This window comes from Myxine glutinosa, chromosome 7 (assembly GCF_964187855.1).
Source record: "Myxine glutinosa chromosome 7, kmMyxGlut1.1, whole genome shotgun sequence".
Lineage (NCBI taxonomy): Eukaryota > Metazoa > Chordata > Myxini > Myxiniformes > Myxinidae > Myxine > Myxine glutinosa.
The window spans coordinates 154021421-154040314 of NC_136267.1; the positions used below are offsets into that span (position 1 = coordinate 154021421).

Here is an 18894-nt window from a genome sequence, read left to right on the forward strand (position 1 = left end):
TATTTGAAGTCAGACATGCCTCAAAATACACTCACTTATATAGAATTGAACGCTGAATCCGAAAATGTAAGTGAAATTGCCTTGTTTTTTTATACATTATCTTCTATATATTATAAATATATATCTGTGCAGTGTCTGTCTTGTCTTGTGTTGTCACTGAACTACTCCCTCAAACTTTTGTGAAATCGTACTATTCCAACTTGACCCACGGCGGGAGTATGCGCTCTACTGAGTGGCGTTATAGTTACTCCCGCCAGGGAGTAATGCATTCACTTGTGTGTGTGTGTGTGTGTGTGTGTGTGTGTGTGTGTGTGTGTGTGTGTGTGTGTGTGTGTGTGTTCGTATGTTCGTGTGTGTGTGTGTGTGTGTGTGTGTGTTCGTATGTTCGTGTGTGTGTGTGTGTGTGTGTTCGTGTGTTTGTGAACAAGATATCTGGAAAAGTTCTGAACGGATTTGGATGAAAGTTGGTGGGATGATTGCCCTTGGGATAAGGAAGAATTGATTCGTTTTTGGTGAAGCTCAGGATATTATTCTGGATCCAGGAATTTTTTTTGGAATTTTTTTTGGGAAAGATTTTTTCTGTTTTACTGCATTAAAGCTTTTATTCTTATTCTTAAATGATGTTTTTCTCCTCTAATTCCGAGATATATCAAAATAAATTCTCTGACAGTTCGGGCTTACTTTCTTTTTCATTTATTGTTTTGGGGAGAGGGGATGTTAAACAAAACGTATTACTCCAACTAAACCCACGGCGGGAGTATGCGCTCTACTGAGTGGCGTTCTAGTTTTATTTTATGTTTTCACCCCTGTCTGTCCGTTTGTGAACAAAATATCTCAAAAAGTTGTGGACAGATTCGGAAGAAATTTGGCGATGTGGCGTATGTGACAAGGACGAAATGATTAGATTTTGGTGAAGATGCGGATTCGGATCCGGCTCCTAGAAATTTTAAGTGATTTTTCAACATTGGGAGATAGGGCCACAACCGATACATAGCAGGGATATCTCAAAAAGTTATGGACGGATTTGGACGAATCAGGGCAGACCAAGTCCGCCAAGTGTTGGACCAAATCCAACCAAGGACCGGTTGGGTGTCTGACACGGAAGGTTCGATTCGATTTTGGTGAAGATCTGAATATGGATTCGGATATGAGAATTATTTGATTTTTTAAGTGATTCTTCACCATAGAATGATATGGCCAAAAACGATGGGTAGATCAGGTGAAAGACTGGACCTATGGTGATTCCTGTGATTGATTTTGATTAAATGTGATTCTGTATTGCGATTTTCTGGTCTACTCTGGGATACAAAACATAAACTGTTCACCATGCTCTCGACTGAGTGCTGTTCTAGTATTGTATGTTTCTCTGCCATTCCACTTATCGAATTGCACCATTTTGATGGCAGGGATACTGATGAGCAATCTCCGCAGAAGGGTTTCACTGCCGAAGCCTTACTGTCTCGCTTTCGTGGGAACTTCATCGTTGACGAAGTTCCAGCTTTCGAGGAGGACTCTTGGAAGGCGGTTGACATTGGATCATTTAAATTTCAGGTATGATGATGAAATACGGTGCTTTGTGTGAAGGCGATTTCAAACACGTGTATGGAGCCTTCCACATAAAATCAACGCAATAATGGAGAGAGTAGAAAAGGGAAAGGACATCAGACAATGGAGAGAGAAAGTGTGAGGAGAGAACAATGGAATGCACAGGACATATGGGTTTCAGGGTCATAATGTCACAGATTTGGCCCTTTTGAATTTTGTGTAATGTACAAGAACACTCAAACACACGAGAAGGCCATTTGACCCATCATGCCTGTGGTACAACGTAACATGTACATCACTTTACTACATACAGGCAAGGAAATTGATCATGGTGCTGGCACACGATAATCTATGTCCAAAGTGCTATGAGCATACCTCCACCTGGTGAACCTCTCCCTCCCACAGTTCTCCCGATGTACCTGCTCTCAAATGTTGTGTTTGTGTGCTTCCCCTTCTCTCCCCATCTTGTCTACCCTTATTATATACTTTGTGTGTCTGATTTTTTTTGTGTGATAAATGTTAGCTCTTTCACGAGTCTCGATCCTATATACAATATATATATATATATTTATGGGAGACTAGCAGAAGTACCCGGCATTGCCGGGCGGGGGAGGGGAGCGGAGGGGAACGGGGGGGAGGGGAGGGGAGGGGAACGGGGGGGAGGGGAGAAGAGTGGGAGGGAGAGAGGGGAGGAGGGAGGGGGAGGGGGATGGAGGGGAGGGAGGGAGGGGGGGAGGGGAGGGGGGAAGGGGGGAGGGGAGGGGGGAAGGGGGGAGGGGAGGGGGAAGGGGTGGAGGGGAGGGGGGAAGGGGGAGGGGAGAGGGGAGGGGCCGGAGGGGGGAGGGAAGGGGAAGGGGGGATGGGGGGATGGGGGAGGGCGAAGGTTGAAGGGGGGGAGGGGGAGGGGGGGAGGGGGAGAGGAGAGCGAAGAGGGGGGGATGGGGAGGGTGAGGGATGGGAAGGTGAGGGATGGGAGGGGGGAGGGGGGGAGTGGGGAGGGGTGGGAGGGGGGAGGGGAAGGGGGGCCCGGCAGAAGTACCCGGCATTGCTGGGCGGGGGAGGGGAGGGGAACGGGGGGGGAGGGGAGAAGAGGGGGGGAGGGGAGAAGGGTGAGGGAGGGGAGAAGGGTGGGGGAGGGGGAGGGGAGAAGGGTGGGGGAGGGGAGGGGGAGGGGAGGGGGTAGGGAGTGGGAATGGAGGGGGGAGGGGGAGGGGGAAAGGGAGGGGGAAAGGGAGGGGGAGGGGGAAAGGGAGGGGGATGGTGGAGGGGAAAAGGGGGAGGGGGAAAATGGAGGGGGAGGGGAGAAGGGGAGGGGAGAAAGTGAGGGGAGAAGGGGAGGGGTAGGGTGGAGGGGGAAGGGAAGGGGGGACGGAGGGGGGAGGGGGAAGGGGATGGCCAGTCAACAATGACGTTGCAGTTCTCATGGTCGGAGAGCAGCACAACAATCGGACATAGTCCTGCATATTCGCAACAGCACGAAGCGGATTTTGGAGACTCACCGATCCTGTGACGTCCTCCAGTACCGGCGTTGCCAGGCGGGGGAAGGGAGACCCGTACATTCCCAACCCGTACATTCGCCCTCTCGACTCAAGCTCACTCGCACAAAAGCCTCGCACAAATTACACCGTGAAGGCCCAATGGTCATGTCTATGCCACAAATCACGGGCGCACTGAATTGAAAATATATAGAACGCTCATACTCCGTGAAAAGTGAAGCCGCCGTGTCGCCATCTTGGTCAGCACAACTCGACCAACTCGCTTCACGGATCTCGTTTTGTGCGGCAATAAACTGCTCCAATCGGTTACGGAAGGGTTGTGGAAAGACGTTTCACAGCTGTTTCAAAGACATTTAATTAATATCGCATAAAATCGATACAAAAACACGATCGCATAAAAGGTGAAAAAACGTGTGACGTGTGATGGGATGGAACATCACGTGATCGCTCTGAGCGAATCAGTCTGGCGGCGGGAATGGAAACATCACGTGATCGCTCTGAGCGAATCAGCGAGCTGCTCTGGAACCGGCTGAGATTAGCGGGTACTTCGCTGAAATGCGCTGAGGTAAATATGAATAAAAAATATGGATCATCAAATATTTTGAGTTCGGCCATGTTCGTCACAGGCTCAATGGCCATGTCTATGCCAAATATCAAGCACGTAAGCCTCTCCGTTTAGGAGTCTATCGGTAACATTACACACACACACACACACACACACACACACACACACACACACACACACACACACACACACACACACACACACACACACACACACACAAACTGTGTTTTATATATATAGATAACGCTGGAACTATGTCCAAAACGTAAATCCAAACAGACTTTACATCTCCATCCAAAATACGTCAAACTCTACAATGCAACTCTACAGGCAATCACCTTGATGTCTGTAGAACCTTATATATCTGTGATATCAATGGGTACCTACTTTCAGCTCCGCAGAACCAAGAAGCAGTATACTTTTTTGCAGGAAATATTATTAAGACCAATGAATAAGATTTTTTTTTTCAACTTCAACATTAAGACCAATGAATAAGATATATCCAACTCATTTATTGCAAAGTGTTGTTGATTTTAAAAGTAATTTTATAATTTGTCCTTGGCTCACTCGTGCCTGCATAGTCAATGCTTTACAATAATTACTACTTTGCATTTTATTCAATGCTCATATGAGTGAATCTATTTGATGGGCTAACTTTATGTTGCTGCAGATTAGTGTTTGCCATTTTAAAGAAAACAGCGCAGAAGGAAATACAAAATTTTGCGCAATTCCTTTTTTTCCAAAAGTATTTCAGTTTTATTGTTGAAATGCAAACAGAGGTAAATTCTGACTAAGCCATTGTGTTGCATTAAAATTACATAAATGGTGATTTGACAATGATGAAGATACACCACGGGAAATGTTGCAGCACTTATGAAACCAGATGTGGTGTTGGCCAGTGTAATAATGTCCACTGCTTATATGATCACACTGATCCTCGAGGCTGCGCATCTTCCTCACCACAGAGCAGATGTCTCATTATCATCCGAAAAACTATGTGGGCATAGACGGTTTGAAATGGCACATGATGACAGAGGAGATCATTACTGTCACAGTTGAAGCCAAAACCACCAACGCAAATATGCAGCTCCACAGATAATTACCTCTTCATGTTCTCAGCATCGGGTGTGGGATGGGTGATTAACACTGTGCCTCTCGCACTATTGAGGCTGATGGCTGGACAAACATTTTCTTGGCAAGAATTTATTGGACTTGGAAAAAAAAAATACTCGACTGTGAAGGATATGCCAAGACTGATTGATTGCTGATTAGTTAAATTACTTTGGCAAGTCAATTTATTTGTCTGTAACACATTTCAATATGCATGTTTCTTTCATAAGTTTTTCGTTTAACTAGGCTCAATTTTACTATACATCATTGTTTTCAAATAACTTTCTATGAATATTCCAGATTTGTCAATATTTTAACTTATATTACATTGTTTTGTTTAGTTTTAACCCTAACTGCACTGGGCAGGGGAGGGAGATGGCTGGGAGCCCCCCTTGACTTTTTTCACAACCTCGACTGTGGATTTCGAATTCTCCTCTCATGCCTTTTTTTCTCTGGGGTCTTGCGCACATTTTGGTGCCACATTGTCATACTAAAATACGCCATTTGCGTCTGTCTGTCTGATGAATTTTTGACGCCAATGCATTCTGTCATTACTTATCCAATCTCAACCAAACCTAAAAGGATGACGAAGGGTTACACAATGAAGGTTGTAGCGCATTAATTTGCCCCCCCCCCCCCGCCCATCCCCTCCCCAAGGGGGTTTTCTCCCCCTGAGCGAGTTTGCCCACCATTGACGTCAATGGGGTTGCACGTTGAGGTGTATACAAATGTTAAATTCGCTTTATCGTGGCGTTTTTCCAAAGACGCTTTTAATAACAAAATTCATGATAATCGCATATTGTTAATGTTATTACAAAACAATATTAATACTAATAATGCCCCACTTCCCCAAGGCGTTTTTCCTGCAGTGATAACGTGTATAAATAGCTTACAGTTATAATGGCGTTTCTGTGGGAGCAACGGCTTCTTCAGGAAGTAAAAATATTATAAACCACAAACACGTATGCTTAGCTTTTTAAACAGTCGCTAATGCTCTTTTAAATGAAGAAATTTGGAGGAATCCCGACATCCGTAAAGTAAGGTTCACTTACAGAACTGAGCAAAGATCTACTGTACTCTATATAACCGACAAATGTTGGGTTAATAACATGGCCCATTCTGCCGCTACTGTAGCATTTTTCGTAGCGAATTTTTGAAACTCGCTCCTGCTGTTTCATACGAAACTGAAAGGGAGAAGCTCAGGTTGTGCTCCTTTACCAAGCAGCTAGCTAGCGCTTGCCAAGCCAGCCATTCCTTAACGGTTTTGAATGGAGTGCTTGCTCAAATGCTGAAACCACTTGGCGATCTCTCCACAAGAAACTTGTTAAATGAACACACACCCAATGTTCTTGAGACCCGCCCATAGATCGACTGTAATCTATATACCCCAAAGAGGAATGACCCTTCCTGCCCCTCCTGGAGTCTGTGGGTGTACTAGTCATACTAAAATACACCATTTGGTGTTTGTCTGTCTGTCTGATGAATTTTTGACCCCAATACATTCTGTCGTTACTTATCCAATCACAACCAAACTTGACAGGAGGACTAAGGGTTACACAATGAAGGTTATAGTGCATTCATTTGCCCACCTCCGCAAGGGAGTTTTCTCCCCCGAGCGGGTTTGCCCCGCCATTGCCGTCAATGGCGTTGCATGTTGAGGTGTATATCAATGTTAAATTCACTTTATCGTGGCATTTGTCCAAAGAAGAAGATTTATCGTGGCGTTTTTCCAAAGACGCTTTTAATAATAAAATTAATGATAATCACATATTGTTAATGTTATTACAAAACAATATTAAAACTAATAATGTCCCACTTCCCCAAAGCGTTTTTCCTGCAGTGATAACGTGCATAGATAACGTGCATAGAGCCCGAAGTGGAGATCGGTTTCTCAGGTTTGGGACATGGAATGTAGGGACAATGACAGGGAGATCAGGAGAAGTGGTGGAAGTATTGGTCAGAAGAAGAGTGGACATATGTTGTGTGCAAGAGACGAGATGGAAGGGAAGTGGTGTGAGAATGGTGAAGGGTGGGCAGGGACAGAAATACAAGTTTGTGTGGCAAGGGTGCCCGGTGGGCGTGAATGGTGTTGGTGTCCTGTTTTCTGAGGAGTTTGTAGACAGTGTGGTGAGTGTGACTAGAGTGAGTGATAGGTTGATGATGGTGAAAATGATGATTGGAAAGCTCTTGGTGAACGTCATCTCGGGATATGCTCCGCAGGTTGGTCGAAGCGATGAAGAGAAGGACAAGTTCTGGTGTGCGATAGAGAAGCTGATGGAAAACGTGAAAGATGAGGAAGTTGTTGTGGTGGGAGGAGACCTGAATGGACATGTGGGAAGGAGTATGGATGGTTTTGAGGGAGTTCATGGGGGTTATGGATATGGTGTGAGAAATGGAGAAGGTGAAAGGATTTTGGAGTTTGCTGATGGAGCTGATTTGTTGATTTGTAATACTCAGTTCCAGAAAGAGGATAATAAGCTTGTTACATACACGTCGGGTGGGTCGACGACAACCATTGACTACCTGATGGTGCGTAGGCGAGATAGGGGGCACCTCCGGGACACAAAGGTGATCCCGGGGGAGGAGGCTGTTTCACAGCACCACTTGGTTGTCTGCGACATAAGGGTGAAAGGTGCGAGGAGAGCTCAGCGGGTGAAGTACCAACCAAGAATGAAGGTGTGAAGGTTGAAAGAGGTGACAGTAAGGGAGGCATTAAAAGAGAGGCTGAGTAGGGTAGAGGATGATGTGGTTGAGCTTGAAAGTGGTTGGATGTCAATGAAAGCTAGTCTGTTGGGAGCCGTTGGTGAGGTATGTGGATGGACAAAAGGACCACCGAGGCACTCAGAAACATGGTGGTGGGATGTTGAAGTTGGAAAGAGGATTGACGAGAAGAGGAAGAAGTTCAAGGAGTGGCAGAAGGCGAAGGGTACGGTAGCAGAAACAGCAGAGCATGAAAGTTATAAGGCAGCCAGGAAGGCTGCAAAGAAAGAGGTAGCAAAGGCGCAGGAGGCATGTAGGAAAATGTTCGGAGAACGCTTGGATTCGGAAGAGGGTCAGAAAGCAGTATTCGGGATTGCAAAGCACATAGCGAAAGAGAGGTGTGATGTGATGGGGGTGAGTTGCTTGAAGGATGAAGTGGGACAAATCGTTGTCGACCCAGATGGAATTAAAGGAAGATGGAAAAGATATATGGAAATGCTGTTGAATACAGAGAATGAATGGGATGGCAACATAGAGAGTAACCCAGTTTTAGGACCGGCAGAGAAGATAACTGAGAAGGAAGTTGAGGAAGCGATAAAAGCAACAAAAAAAAACACCTTTAGAGGCCATTTTTCCCCGCAAACGGGGGTTGGCCTTTTTCGGGAACTGTGGTTGTTGTTGTTTTTCGGTCCCCTTTTTGAAGCAATGTTTTACGGCCGGATGCCCTTCCTGACGCCAACCCTTTCTGCCACCTTCAACGACAAGCAGGGAATTACCAGTGAACTGGTACTCAATTTGCCGACCTCGGAAGGATGACAGGCTGAGTCAACACCCCTGTCGTTAATTCAGCGATTGACCGGGATTCGAACCCAGGATCCTCGGATCCTAAGCCGGCACCCTAGCCGCTAGCCCAACACCAGGGACTCGTGCAATGACAATAAAAGTTGCTAAGCCGCATTCTAAACTAAGCGATAAAAGCAATGAAGAGTGGAAAAGCGGGAGGGCCGACGGGAGTTGTGGGAGATATGTTGAAGGCAGCAGGAAGTTGGGGTGTGAAGAGAATGACAGAGATCTGTAATCTGGTGGTGAAAGAAGGCCGCATTCCAGTGGATTGGGAACTGAGTACCCTCGTCCCTCTATACAAGGGGAAAGGTGACCCTCTGGAGTGTGGCTCGTAACGAGCGATAAAGTTATTGGAGCATGGAATGAAGGTATTGGAAAGGGTGTTGGAGAGGAGGATAAGGAAGAAAGTGAAGATCGATGAAATGCAGTTTGGATTTATGCCAGGAAGAGGAACGACAGATGCGCTTTTCATTGTGAGGCAGTTGCAGGAGAAGTACATGGATAAGAGGAAGAAGTTGTTTTTTGGGTTTGTTGATCTGGAGAAAGCATTCGATAGGGTTCCACGCAAAGTATTGACATGGGCATTGAGGAAGTTAGGAGTGGAGGAATGGTTGATCAGAGTAGTGATGGCAATGTACAAAAGAGCGCGCACAGCTGTAAGGACGAAGGACGGGAACAGTGGTGAGTTTGAGGTGAAGGTGGGAGTGCATCAGGGGTCGGTACTAAGTCCACTACTATTTCAAGCTGTGATGGAGGTGCTGGCTCAGAACATAAAGGAGGGTTTACCGTGGGAGTTGTTGTATGCAGATGATCTGGTGTTGATTGCGGAAAGTATGGATGGACTGAAGGAAAAGATGAACAAGTGGAAGGAATGTATGGAGACAAAAGGTCTGAAGGTGAATATCGGAAAGACGAAGGTGATGGCAAGTGGTAAAGCATGTGGTGAGGTGGAAAGAACTGGGAAGTGGCCGTGTGCTGTGTGCAGGAAGGGCGTCGGAGTGAACTCCATTCAATGTACAATGTGCGCTGAGTGGGTTCATCAAAAATGTAGTGGTCTGAGAGGGTCATTTACCAGTGTGGCAGCTACATTCAAATGTAAGGTGTGCACAGAGGGAGCTGCAGATGGAGGAAATGTTGAGTTGGATCTTGGAGACGGCGTGAAGCTGGAAGGTGTGAAAACATTTTGCTACCTCAGAGACATGTTGAATGGAGAAGGTGGATCAGACTCGGCAACGGTTGCTCGAGTGAGATGTGCATGGAAGAAGTTTCGGGAACTGAGTGGCGTGCTGATGAGGAGGAGAGTGTCGCTGAAGCTAAAGGGAAAGGTGTATGCTGCATGTGTGAGAAGTGTTATGATTTATGGGAGCGAGACATGGGTAATGAACGTAGAGCAGCAACGAAGGTTGGAAATGGTGGAAATGCGAATGGTTCGATGGATGTGCGGAGTATCGTTCAGAGAGAGGAAGACAAATGATGAATTGCGAAAGATGATGGGAATATTGCCTGTGATTGATGCTGTGAAGAGGAACAGGTTGAGATGGTTTGGTCATGTGTTGAGGAAGGATGAAAGTGACTGGTTGAGAAGAGTGATGGAAGTTAATGTAGAAGGAAGTAGAGGACGGGGAAGACCGAGAAAGACTTGGCTAAAGATGGTGGAAGAAGAAATACGGGCAAGGGGGTTAACAAGGAGAGATGCAGAAAATAGGGCAAAATGGAGAAGATTGTCATGGGGACCGCAAGGCTAACCCCCGCTCTAGCAGGGAAAATGGCCTTAAAATGCATGTTGTTGTTGTTGTTGATAACGTGCATAAATAGCTTATAGTTATAATGGCGTTTCTGTGGGAGAAACGGCTTCTATCGCTTGGGTTGTGCTCCTTTACCATGCAGCTAGCTAGCGCTTGCCAAGCCAGCCGTTCCTGAACGGTTTTGAATGGAGTGCTTGCTCAAATGCTTAAACCACTTGGCGATCTCTTCACAAGAAACTTGGTAAATGAACACACACCCAATGTTCTTGAGACCCGACCATAGATCGACTGTAATCTCTGTACCCCAAATAGGAATGACCCTTCCTGCCACTCCCGTAATCAGCAGGTGTACTAACTAGTACATACAAATCGGACTTGCCATTCAGGTGTCGCATGACAATTCGTCCTAAAAAAGATGTCCTAAAAACTACAATTTTTACATGTGTTCATGCACAACAAACATGTGAATAATGGTTACATGCATTGGGAGATTGATGGTGTAAATTAATCGGCCTGTAATTTCTTCTGAGTGTTTTAGCATGTTGTCTAATGCATACTGAGTAATTAAAGAACAATCGAATTAGGCAATAATTCGACAAATGAACATATTACATTAAAAAAATTATTATCACGTTCATTATGTGATGATATATGCGTGTTCAAATTTTCAAGTTCATCGGATCATCGACCGCCGAGATCAGTCGGGGAAAGCTCACAATCGCCGGTTCAGTTAGGGTTAAACATAGCATGTTCGTCACCAGGATTTTCAAAGGGGGCGTGGGACGGAGGAGGGGAATCTATGAGTGTAAACTCATGTTGACTATCCCCAGCAGGCACGAGCGCCAGCCTAAAGGAGGTCCGGGGGAATCCCCAACCCTCCCATGAGGGAAAGACTTATTCTACACTTCATTTCCCACACTTTGGTGGAATTTTTAGTTGAAAAATTTGTGAATTTAAAAAAAAAAAAATTAATTTTTTTTCACCATTCACCTCCTCTCCTCTAGCAACGGGCATGGCCCACAAAGCACAATTGAGTTCACTTGTGTTTGTTTCATCACATCTCCATTGTTCTTCTGTGCATTTTTGCTGCGAGACACAGCCATTTTCTCTTTTTTTCTCAGTGGACAGGTATTTAAGTGACAAAATAATATAACGGTGTGTATGTGTATTTTTCTTTGAAGGCCCAATTACATTTTTCACCTATAATCAGCAGAAGCAATCAATCATTTCCCACTTAATCAATTGCCCCCAGCTGCGACTAAGATGGTATATATTATAAGCAGATGTTGAATTGCTCGGGTTGGTGACAAATGGTGATCATGTTGCTTGTCCCCTTTTTTTGAAGGTTGATGTGGATTTTGTGAGATGAGTTTATATACCTGTTAGTTTTGTTGGTGTTTTCGTTGACTAATACTTTGCATTGACATTTTCTGCACAAGCACGTAAGGTGGTGAAATATAAATAATACATAGCTTTGCTTTATCATCCATATGTATTTTTTTCAAACAAAACAATTTTTCAAAATTTTATACTGATCAACCTATTTAATCCTATAGAATTATAAAAAAAATTCCTGTTTCCATTGAGTATGCAATAGCATTTTAATGCTTCGTAACGAATAATACACTATTCCAATCCTCATAATTCTTGCTCCCATAACCACACATGCCCAAGTAAATCTCTTTCAATAATCTCACCTCCGTATTCTAAACTTTCCAGGTAATGCACTTGTTTTCATTAACTCTGCCACCAAAGGTGGATGGAGGTTGTTTTCACCCCTTTTTATCTCTTTGTGAACAAGATATCTCAAAAAGTTGTGGATGGATTCAGACGAAATTTGGTGGACAGTTTGGGTGTGTGACACAGACGAAATTTGGTGGACAGTTTGGGTGTGTGACACAGACGAAATTTGGTGGACAGTTTGGGTGTGTGACACAGACGAAATTTGGTGGACAGTTTGGGTGTGTGACACAGACGAAATTTGGTGGACAGTTTGGGTGTGTGACACAGACGAAATTTGGTGGACAGTTTGGGTGTGTGACACGGACGAAATCATTAGACTTTGTTGAAGATCCGGATCTGAGCATTTTTAAAGTGATTCTTCACCATTAAGAGAGAGGCCAAAATAACAATATAGAGCAGGATATATCTAAAAGTTGTGGTCGGATTCAACCAAAACCTGGTGGACAGGTTGGATGTATCACAAGGAATAATCGATTCAATTTTCGTGAAGATTCTAATCCGGATCCGGATCAGAGAATTTTTTAAGTGATTCTTCACCATTGAGTGATATGGCTAAAACCGATATATGGCATGATATCTCAAAATGTAATGGACGGATTCAGACGAAACTTGGTGGACAGGTTGGGTGTGTGACAAACACAAATCAAACAAACTCCCTCACTCTCTTCAATCCCACTCCTCCCTCCAGGTCTTTCAAACAGCTGTTCACCACCATCTCTTATCTTCCCCCATCCAAAACCTTGATCTTTTCTACCCCCGTTAATTCACCCCAGATACACTTTTTTGAAATACCAACTTCTTTCCTGGAAGTCCTTGCTGTGTCCATGTGTTGTTTTTTTGTTTGTTTTTTTACTCCATGTGTTTTTTATCTCCCTCACCCCCACCCCCCTTCCCACGCCTACTCCCCCCAAGTCCTCTCCCTCCCACAGATCTCCCGATGTCCCTGCTCTTAAATGTTGTACTTGTGTGCCTCCCCCTCTCCCCATCTTGTCTCCCGCTCCCTTTATTTTGTCTTACGTGTCCGTTTGTTTTTTTTGTCGTTAATGTTAGCTCTTACACGAGCCTCGATCTTGTATACAAAACAAAAAAAAAATCGATTCGATTCTGGTGAAGATCTGAATCCCGGTCCAGATACGAGAATGAAATTTTTTTTAATGGATTCTTCACCAGTGAGTGATCGGGCCAAAAATGATACATAGCATGATATTTCAAAAATTTGTGGATGACTTATGACAAAACTTGGTGGATGAGTTGTGTTGGTCACAATATAAAAAAACGATTAGCTCGGTTCATGTCCGGGTCCAGATCCGACCTATCAGTGGGATAGAAAAGGTAAACTGTTCATCCTGCGGTGGTATGCTCTCTACCGCGTGCCGTTCTAATTATGTACATGTATTACTTGTTCAAGCCTGGCGTTGGCTTAGCGGTTAGGGTGCCGGCTTGGGATCCTAGGATCCTGGGTTCGAATCCCGGTCGATCGCTGAATTAACGCCAGGGGGGTTGACTCAGCCTGTCGTCCTTCCGAGGTCGGCAAATTGAGTACCAGCTTGCTGGGATGAATGATCACGGTGTGTACCCCGATTTAGAATAGGTACACCGTATCCCTGCGCATCGTAAGAGGTGACCAAGGGTTGGCGTCAGGAAGGGCATCCGGCCATAAAAAACATTGCCTCAAACAGGGAACCATGATTGTCATGGGGCTCGCAAGGCTAACCCCTGCTCTAGCGGGGAAAATGGCCTTAAAACGATCATTCATTCATTACTTGACATGGCAAGGCTGAGAATACTCCAGATCTCTATTTTCCGATTATACAAAAGTGACACTTGTACCTGTGTAATAGGTTGTGTGCACATAAGTGCGCATGTGCTTGTGCATAATTACAGTGAATAAATACAGAGCAGATTACCTGCAAAGAATGGTGTCAGGATCCCATTTAAATGATAGCTATTCATGTGGTAGTCTTTCGGAAACGATCTGTCCTTTGAGGGAAATGTAGATTGTTTAGCCACCAGGCAAATGTGTGAATCAAGGCTCAACATGGCACAAGGGAATACAACATCAGTAAGCTACAGACAAATATAGTGTGATCCAAGCAAGTGATTGCAATATGCTTACAGGAAGAGCATCTGTTCTCAGACGAAGGGAGTGCTGGAAAAACCTTTTGATGCCTAAATTGAATTTTATAGATGGAGCTGTTCTGCTTATTGGAGTTTCTTTTTTTTTCTCTTATTAGGTCATTAGATATTAACAAAAGTGAATTATTCGGACCGGTGAGCCAATAAGTCAGTAAATCTAGGTCAAAGCTGTCCATTCGTACCCACACCAAGTTGGGATAGAATATCTCAATGTATAACCACCAAGTAAATGGCATATCAAAAGTAATTACCTCGACTCGTTTGTTCATTTTTGTCAAACATTACAAAACCTTGGGTAATTTTTTTTCTTTTGTAACGGCTCCTTTTTATAATAGAAATTCCTTACCATGTGTAGTAGCACACTGTGGAGTTGAAAGCAACCTGTAATACAAGAAGATATTTTCAAACTGCAGACAATATCAAACATACATTGTGCATGCAAAATGTGCCTGGAATACATTCAAAAATTGGAACAATGCCAAAGAACTGGCAAACACTTCATTTCAGTGATGCAATAAGTTTTACAATTAAACATCAACATCAATTACAATTGGTGCCACGTTTTTTCTGTACTTGTCACGATTTATCTTTTTTATTTTTTCTTCATTAAATGGATTTGGGGAAAAACTGTTATAATCAGTGTTGATTGGTATTGGTGTTATTTATGGCAAAACAATTTTAAAAACAAAATAAAGTTGTTTCAGGAAAAAAAAACGTATTGAGCGGTAAAACTTACAACAAAGCATTAGCCAAAACTGTTACAATCAGTGTTGATTGGTATTGGTGTTTTTTATGGCAAAACAATTTTAAAAACAAAATAAAGTTGTTTCAGAAAAAAAAACGTATTGAGCGGTAAAACTTACAACAAAGCATTAGCCAAAACTGTTATAATCAGTGTTGATTGGTATTGGTGTTATTTATGGCAAAACAATTTTAAAAACAAAATTAAGTTGTTTCAGAAAAAAACAACGTATTGAGGGGTAAAACGTACAACAAAGCATTAACCCAAACTGTTATAATCAGTGTTGATTGGTATTGCTGTTATTTATGGCAAAATAACTTTAAAAACAGAATAAAGCTGTTTCAGAAAAAAAAAAACGTATTAAGGGGTAAAACTTACAACAAAGCATTAGCCAAAACTGTTATAATCAGTGTTGATTGGTATTGGTGTTATTTATGGCAAAACAATTTTAAAAACAGAATAAAGCTGTTTCAGAAAAAAAAAAACGTATTGAGGGGTAAAACTTACAACAAAGCATTATCCAAAACTGTTATAATCAGTGTTGATTGGTATTGGTGTTATTTATGGCAAAACAATTTTTAAAACAAAATTAAGTTGTTTCAGGAGAAAAAAAAACGTATTTAGGGGTAAAACGTACAACAAAGCATTAGCCAAAACTGTTATAATCAGTGTTGATTGGTATTGGTGTTATTTATGGCAAAACAATTTTTAAAACAAAATTAAGTTGTTTCAGGAGAAAAAAAAACGTATTTAGGGGTAAAACGTACAACAAAGCATTAGCCAAAACTGTTATAATCAGTGTTGATTGGTATTGGTGTTATTTATGGCAAAACAATTTTAAAAACAAAATAAAGTTGTTTCAGGAAAAAAAAAACCTATTTAGGGGTAAAACTTACAACAAAGCATTAGCCAAAACTGTTATAATCAGTGTTGATTAGTATTGGTGTTATTTATGGCAAAACAATTTTTTAAACAAAATTAAGTTGTTTCAGGAGAAAAAAAAACGTATTTAGGGGTAAAACTTACAACAAAGCATTAGCCAAAACTGTTATAATCAGTGTTGATTAGTATTGGTGTTATTTATGGCAAAACAATTTTAAAAACAAAATAAAGTTGTTTCAGGAAAAAAAAAAAACGTATTTAGGGGTAAAACGTACAACAAAGCATTAGCCAAAACTGTTATAATCAGTGTTGATTGGTATTGGTGTTATTTATGGCAAAACAATTTAAAAAACAAAATAAAGTTGTTTCAGGAAAAAAAAAACGTATTTAGGGGTAAAACTTACAACAAAGCATTAGCCAAAACTGTTATAATCAGTGTTGATTAGTATTGGTGTTATTTATGGCAAAACAATTTTTTAAACAAAATTAAGTTGTTTCAGGAGAAAAAAAAACGTATTTAGGGGTAAAACTTACAACAAAGCATTAGCCAAAACTGTTATAATCAGTGTTGATTGGTATTGGTGTTATTTATGGCAAAACAATTTTAAAAACAAAATAAAGTTGTTTCAGGAAAAAAAAACTTATTTCGGGGTAAAACTTACAACAAAGCATTAGCCAAAACTGTTACAATCAGTGTTGATTGGTATTGGTGTTATTTATGGCAAAACAATTTTAAAAACAAAATAAAGTTGTTTCAGGAAGAAAAAAAACGTATTGAAGGGTAAAACTTACAACAAAGCATTAGCCAAAACTGTTATAATCAGTGTTGATTGGTATTGGTGTTATTTATGGCAAAACAATTTTAAAAACAAAATAAAGTTGTTTCAGGAAAAAAAAAACGAATTGAGGGGTAAAACTTACAACAAAGCATCAGCCAAAACTGTTACAATCAGTGTTGATTGGTATTGGTGTTATTTATGGCAAAACAATTTTAAAAACAAAATAAAGTTGTTTCAGGAAAAAAAAAAAAACTTATTGAGGGGTAAAACTTACAACAAAGCATTAGCCAAAACTGTTATAATCAGTGTTGATTGGTATTGGTGTTATTTATGGCATAACAATTTTAACAAGCGTTACGCCTAGGTTCCCTGTTCGGTGAAGTGATGTGAGTTGACAAAGTGGAAGACGCAAGGCGGCCATCTTGGATTATGACGTGGTGACCCAATTTTCAATAGGGTTCTTCCTTATGCCTAGACTAGCAGAGGTACCCGGCTTTGCACGGGAGTGGGAGGAGGAGGGGAGGGGGAAGAGGAGGGGAGGGGGAAGAGGAGGGGAGGGGAACGGGGGGGAGGGGGGAGGGGGAAGCGGGGGAGGAGGAGGGGAGGGGGAAGAGGAGGGGAAGGGGAATGGGGGGGAGGGGGAAGGGGGGGGAGGGGGGGAGGGGAAGGGGGAGGGAAGGGTGCGGGGGGTGCCCAGGGGAAGAAGGGCCCCTCCCCTCCCCCTCCCCCCCTTTCCCCCTCCCCCCCTCCCCTCCCCCTCTTCCCCCTCCCCCCCTCCCCTCCCCCTTCCCCCTCCCCCTCCCCCTTCCCCCTCCCCCTCCCCCCTCCCATCCCCTTCCCCCTCGTTCCCCTCCCCTTCTCTTCCCCCTCCCCTCCTCCTCCCCCTTCACACCAGGGGGTTGACTCAGCCTGTCATCCCACCGAGGTCGGAAGTCGGAACTCATTGTCGTCAAATAAATGTAGCCTGTATGTTTCACTCTTTGTCACATGCCGTTGGGTCCCATGTCAATCGGATGAAGTTGAAAAATTACGTTACGAAGGTTCTCTGGACGTACTGATTCCGAATAATGAAGTTGAAAAATTAACGTTCCGAAATACGCTAATTACGCTAACAGAAGCGCTGGAGGGAGCACTGCGCTCCCTCCCTTAGATTCCCTCCCTCTTCTGCTAGCGCTAATTACGCGTAACACACTAATTTTAAAACCCGAAGTTTTTTTAATTTTAAGGTGTGCTGTAGTCAGAAGCGCTAGAAGCGCTGCGCTCCCTCCTTCGAATCCCTCTCTCTTCTGCTAGTGCTAATAATACGCTAATTTTAAAACCCGAAATTTTTTAAATGTTTATGTCTCCGTGGACATTCCTGGGACCATCCCGAGTCGAACAGTACTTTCCGCTCGCAAATCCGTCCACGGGTTCTCGAGATCTTAGAGATCATAGATAGATCAGGATACAGACACAGAGGCCAAGTCTACTTTATATATATAGAAGCCTAGCAGAGGTACCCGGCTTTGCACGTGGAGTGGGAGGAGGAGGGAGGGGGAAGAGGAGGGGAGGGGAACGGGGGGGAGGGGGGAGGGGGAAGACGGGGGAGGAGGAGGGGAGGGGAAGAGTAGGGGAGGGAATGGGGGGGGAGGGGGAAGGGGGGGAGGGAAGGGTGCGGGGGTGCCCAGGGGAAGAAGGGCCCCTCCCCTCCCCCCTCCCCCCCCTTTCCCCTCCCCCCCCTCCCCTCCCCCTTCCCCCCTCCCCCTCCCCCTTTCCCCTCCCCCTCCCCCCTCCCATCCCCTTCCCCCTCGTTCCCCTCCCCTTCTCTTCCCCCTCCCCTCCTCCTCCCCCTTCACACCAGGGGGGTTGACTCAGCCTGTCATCCCACCGAGGTCGGAAGTCGGAACTCATTGTCGTCAAATAAATGTAGCCTGTATGTTTCACTCTTTGTCACATGCCGTTGGTCCCATGTCAATCGGATGAAGTTGAAAAATTAACGTTACGAAGGTTCTCTGGACGTACTGATTCCGAATAATGAAGTTGAAAAATTAACGTTCCGAAATACGCTAATTACGCTAACAGAAGCGCTGGAGGGAGCACTGCGCTCCCTCCCTTAGATTCCCTCCCTCTTCTGCTAGCGCTAATTACGCGTAACACACTAATTTTAAAACCCGAAGTTTTTTTAATTTTAAGGTGTGCTGTAGTCAGAAGCGCTAGAAGCGCTGCGCTCCCTCCCTTCGAATCCCTCTCTCTTCTGCTAGTGCTAATAATACGCTAATTTAAAACCCCGAAATTTTTTAAATGTTTATGTCTCCGTGACATTCCTGGGACCATCCCGAGTCGAACAGTACTTTCCGCTCGCAAATCCGTCCATGGGTTCTCGAGATCTTAGAGATCGTAGATCTATCAGGATACAGACACAGAGGCCAACTCTACTTTATATATATAGATACACCACACACCAGATTAGAAGTTAGTAATTCGTTTATTTTTCAAGATATTTCGCTCACAAGGTTCAGACATATATATGGTGGCGGCCATCTTGGATTTTGACGTGGCGACCCAATTTTCAATAGCGTTCTTCCTTATGCCGAGATACACCCACACACCAGATTAGAAGTTGGTACTT

At 43.7% G+C, this 18894-nt stretch overlaps 1 protein-coding gene across 1 annotated transcript in view; it reads left to right on the top strand.

Annotated features, from left to right (window-relative positions):
* Positions 1 to 18894, top strand: part of MOCOS (molybdenum cofactor sulfurase) — a 329100-nt gene that overhangs the window by 288043 nt on the left and 22163 nt on the right. Inside the window, exon 13 of the mRNA XM_068123432.2 lies at positions 1407 to 1551. Within this exon, the coding sequence (XP_067979533.2) occupies positions 1407 to 1551 (145 nt within the window). The remainder of the gene's footprint in view (positions 1 to 1406; positions 1552 to 18894) is intronic.